This window comes from Frankliniella occidentalis, unplaced genomic scaffold (assembly GCF_000697945.3).
Source record: "Frankliniella occidentalis isolate FOCC.00 unplaced genomic scaffold, Focc_3.1 Scaffold52, whole genome shotgun sequence".
In the NCBI taxonomy this organism is placed as follows: domain Eukaryota; kingdom Metazoa; phylum Arthropoda; class Insecta; order Thysanoptera; family Thripidae; genus Frankliniella; species Frankliniella occidentalis.
In genome coordinates this window covers 1851497-1854780 of record NW_026267182.1, presented here as the reverse complement: position 1 = coordinate 1854780, position 3284 = coordinate 1851497, and the positions used below count along the sequence as shown (strand labels likewise).

Genomic DNA, 3284 nt, shown 5'->3' with positions numbered 1-3284 from the left:
CCCCCCCCCTCGTCCCTCTCTGCTTGCTGCTTCTGCCGGCCCTGCTGGCTGTTAGTCACGCACTAAGGAGGCGCGCCGGCCAGCAGGCCAGCAGAGATGGCAATTTGGATGAGAGCAAACGGTTTCTGCTTTTCCGAGCTGCCGCCGCCGCCACCGACGTCGTCGTCTTCCTTCGCCCCTTCGCAGGTGGGGCGGAGGAGGAGCGACCCGCATCTTCAGGTGCTCTTTGCAACAGGCATATACTCTCTCCACGTACAAAAGCATGTGACTCACCTGAAGGTGGCCGCCGAGGCAGGTGGTCCCGTTGATGAGGGTGCCGATCTTGAACCTGCGGAAGCGGATGCGCAGCACCCAGTCCTTGGGCGCGCTCCGGAAGTTCCGGAAACGGTACCAGCAGGTGAGCGGGCGGCCCGCCAGCGCCGGCGTCAGCGCGGGGCTGCCCACGTCCTGGGCGCCGGAGATCTCCACCGTCGCGTTGCATGCCGGCTTCACGGAGCGGAGATCTGTGGGCAGAAGCAGCCGAAGTCGCTGGTTACACTGTGCGTTTAGCTTTTGCCCCTGGCACTAGACACTTCCAAAGGTGTCTAACTTTGAAATCGTCCGTTTTTCTGAGATCTGTTGGGCAAGTTGTGGAAGATCGGCGCCTGCGAAACACAGGGTAGGCCAGCCCGCAGTACAGGCATGCACTGTAGGCAAAGATGTTGCCAACCCACCAGGCGCCATGAGAGCTTAAAGAACTGAATTTGACAGAGGTTGGCAACGGCGAATGACGAACGTATATTCTGAATTCTGAAGGATCCCTCTCTTTTGTCGAACAAATAGATTCAGTTCCCATAACTAAAACGTATGGGGTGTTGAGATAAAGGTGGAAAGCCAGGCAATTTTTTTTTCCTGATTTACGGCCAGTCTCACACGTTTAGGTCGTTTGCGTTGCAAAAATAAATAAATAATTATAGGAATCAAAGATGCGGAAGGACGTCAAGAGAGGGCGGGTTGTTGGTTCTCGCTCGGGCCGCTAGTAGGGAGGGGAGAAGAAAGAAGCGCCCCTGCCCTCCTGCCTCACTCAAAGGGACCCAGCCGCGCGCCCCGGCTGCTTGAAAGCGCCGCCTCCACTAGAAGAAGAGGCGGCGGAGGTCGGCGGCGTTGGCGTCGATGGAGCAGAGACCCGCCGGCAAAAACACCCCCCACGTACCCACCCTTAATGAAAGAGAATCCTGATCAAAGGTGGCCCCTCCTGCTGCTGTTGCCTCCTCGCGCGCGCCTGCGCCCCTTCTGCTCCCGTTGCTCCCCGTCGCCGCCTTGCAGGGCCCGCGGGTGACGCGGCGGGCGGCGGAGCCCAGTTCCAGTGACCCCTTTCACAATTAACGCGCGCCAACGCGGGGGGCAGTTTCCGCGCATGTACACCAGACTCGGACAGAACCAACTAACCGATGTGCAGCAAACCAGTCAGTCCATCGCGTGACGCGGAAGAGGGGCGGAACTCCATCCCCAATCTCTCTTTCTATCTCTATCTCTATCTCTCTCTCGCTCTGGTCGACCCAGCTGGACGTGTGACGTGGGTCAGAGTCTGCCCAGCTCTGCCTGCGGCTGGTCCCGGACTGCTCGGGGGAAGGGTGGGTAACCCTCCGCACCCGCGCACCCCTCCTGCCCCGGCAAGGACGATGAAAGTCGTGTTGTACTGTACTGCGGGCGGTTTGTGGAACAAGTCCCCACTGTGTGTGCGCGCGAGTGTGTGTGTGTGAGTGTGTGTGTGTGTGTGTGTGTGTGCGCGCGCGCGCGCGCGCGCCGGCCGTGTCTGTGTGTCTTTGGCGCGTAACAATGGTCGAAGCCCTATACCCCGCCCGAACCACCACCACAACATCCCCAGCCCCATCCGGTCCAGTTCCAGGAGGGCGCAACGCGTTCACCCGTAGTTGTGCGCCGCATATAGTGATGCTGCATACGGGAGCGGAGCTGATCTGTTCGCGGAAGCGCGATGCGAAGGGTCGCACCCGCTGCCCAACTAAAGCAGGGCCAAGCATTGTGCGCGCGCCTCACATCAGCAGTATCGCTACTCCTGCCCGACAGGTACGTGGCGCTCCTAGCACAGTAGTTGGTGCACGCATGCGTGCAGTACATTCGAGCAAACTAAGAATTTGACTGTGGCACCCACTATGTGAGAATTAATTTGGTCAATTCAAAATATTATTTGATATCATTAACAACTTAAAAACAATGTTAAAACATCACGGAAAAATGTAAGCTAGGAAGTGTCAAAAACGATTCAAAGAGTAACAATAGACACTACTGTGAAATAGTCCAGAAAAACCTAGAATTTTTTTCTCGGTACGACTGTGGTGTTCCAAATCAAAATTAAAAGCGCCACATAAATTCGCAAGGAGGGTGTAAAGAACGAGGATCATAATTCCACGCGATAATTGTGCTCCTCCTTTTCCAATTTTTGTTTTTTTAAAAAAGGTACCTCCTCGCGCCCGGCAGGCGGCCAGCCAGGCCGCCGCGCACAGTGGAGCCAAGTCCACGAGCCTGCCAAGCTCGGCACGGCCACCTTATTGTCCACCGAGTTGAGCTCCTCCCTGGTCCGCACAGCCTCCACCCCAGTAACTCTTTTGTTGACTCTGGGGTCGCCACACCGGGCCGGGCTGGGCGCGGTCGTGAATTTAACGAAGCAATAACACCCCTTTGCGGGAGGGGTTTTGGTCTTAAGCTTGTTTACCAATACGGTTCGTTTCCTGCACCTCTATTAAAATTTACCTGCTCCAAAAGAGAAACACAAACACAACAAAAACCCCATAACCTCCGAGCACAATCTTTTGGAACGCAACGCTGAAAAAAATTAACCTTCTTCTTATATTATCCCTTTCCGCCCCTGTAAACCGCCGGCCAATCTTGGCACGAGCGCAGCCAGCCGTCCGGGGCAGAGGGAGGACGTCACCGGGAGGAGGATTTTCATTATGGAGCCGAGGCTCAGGTCGGGCGCCCTGCGGCCCAGCGAGTAATTAACCGTGACGGAGTGCGAGAGAGACAGCGACACACGTGGGTGACAAGAGGCAGAGGGCATTATCATCATGCTTCACCTAGCACACCAAAATAATACTGCTGCAGTTTTTTTTTATATTTTTTTTCTTTTGTATTTGCTCGACGAGTTTTGAGGGTGGTAAATTTGCCTTGGAAGCGGTGTGCGTTCCTGTTTTGGCTGACGACTGTAGCAAATCCGCACATTCTCTCTGAATTCGGTATGGGCTTAAGTTAAGGTGAGCGGTGACAGCGCATGTACAACCTCCCCC

General features: G+C 55.7%; 1 protein-coding gene across 1 annotated transcript in view; it reads right to left on the bottom strand.

The window, feature by feature from the left end:
- Nucleotides 1-3284, bottom strand: part of LOC113205256 (uncharacterized) — a 195168-nt gene that overhangs the window by 96314 nt on the left and 95570 nt on the right. The window contains exon 3 of the mRNA XM_052267458.1: nt 274-503. Coding sequence (XP_052123418.1) covers nt 274-503 — 230 coding nt within the window. The remainder of the gene's footprint in view (nt 1-273; nt 504-3284) is intronic.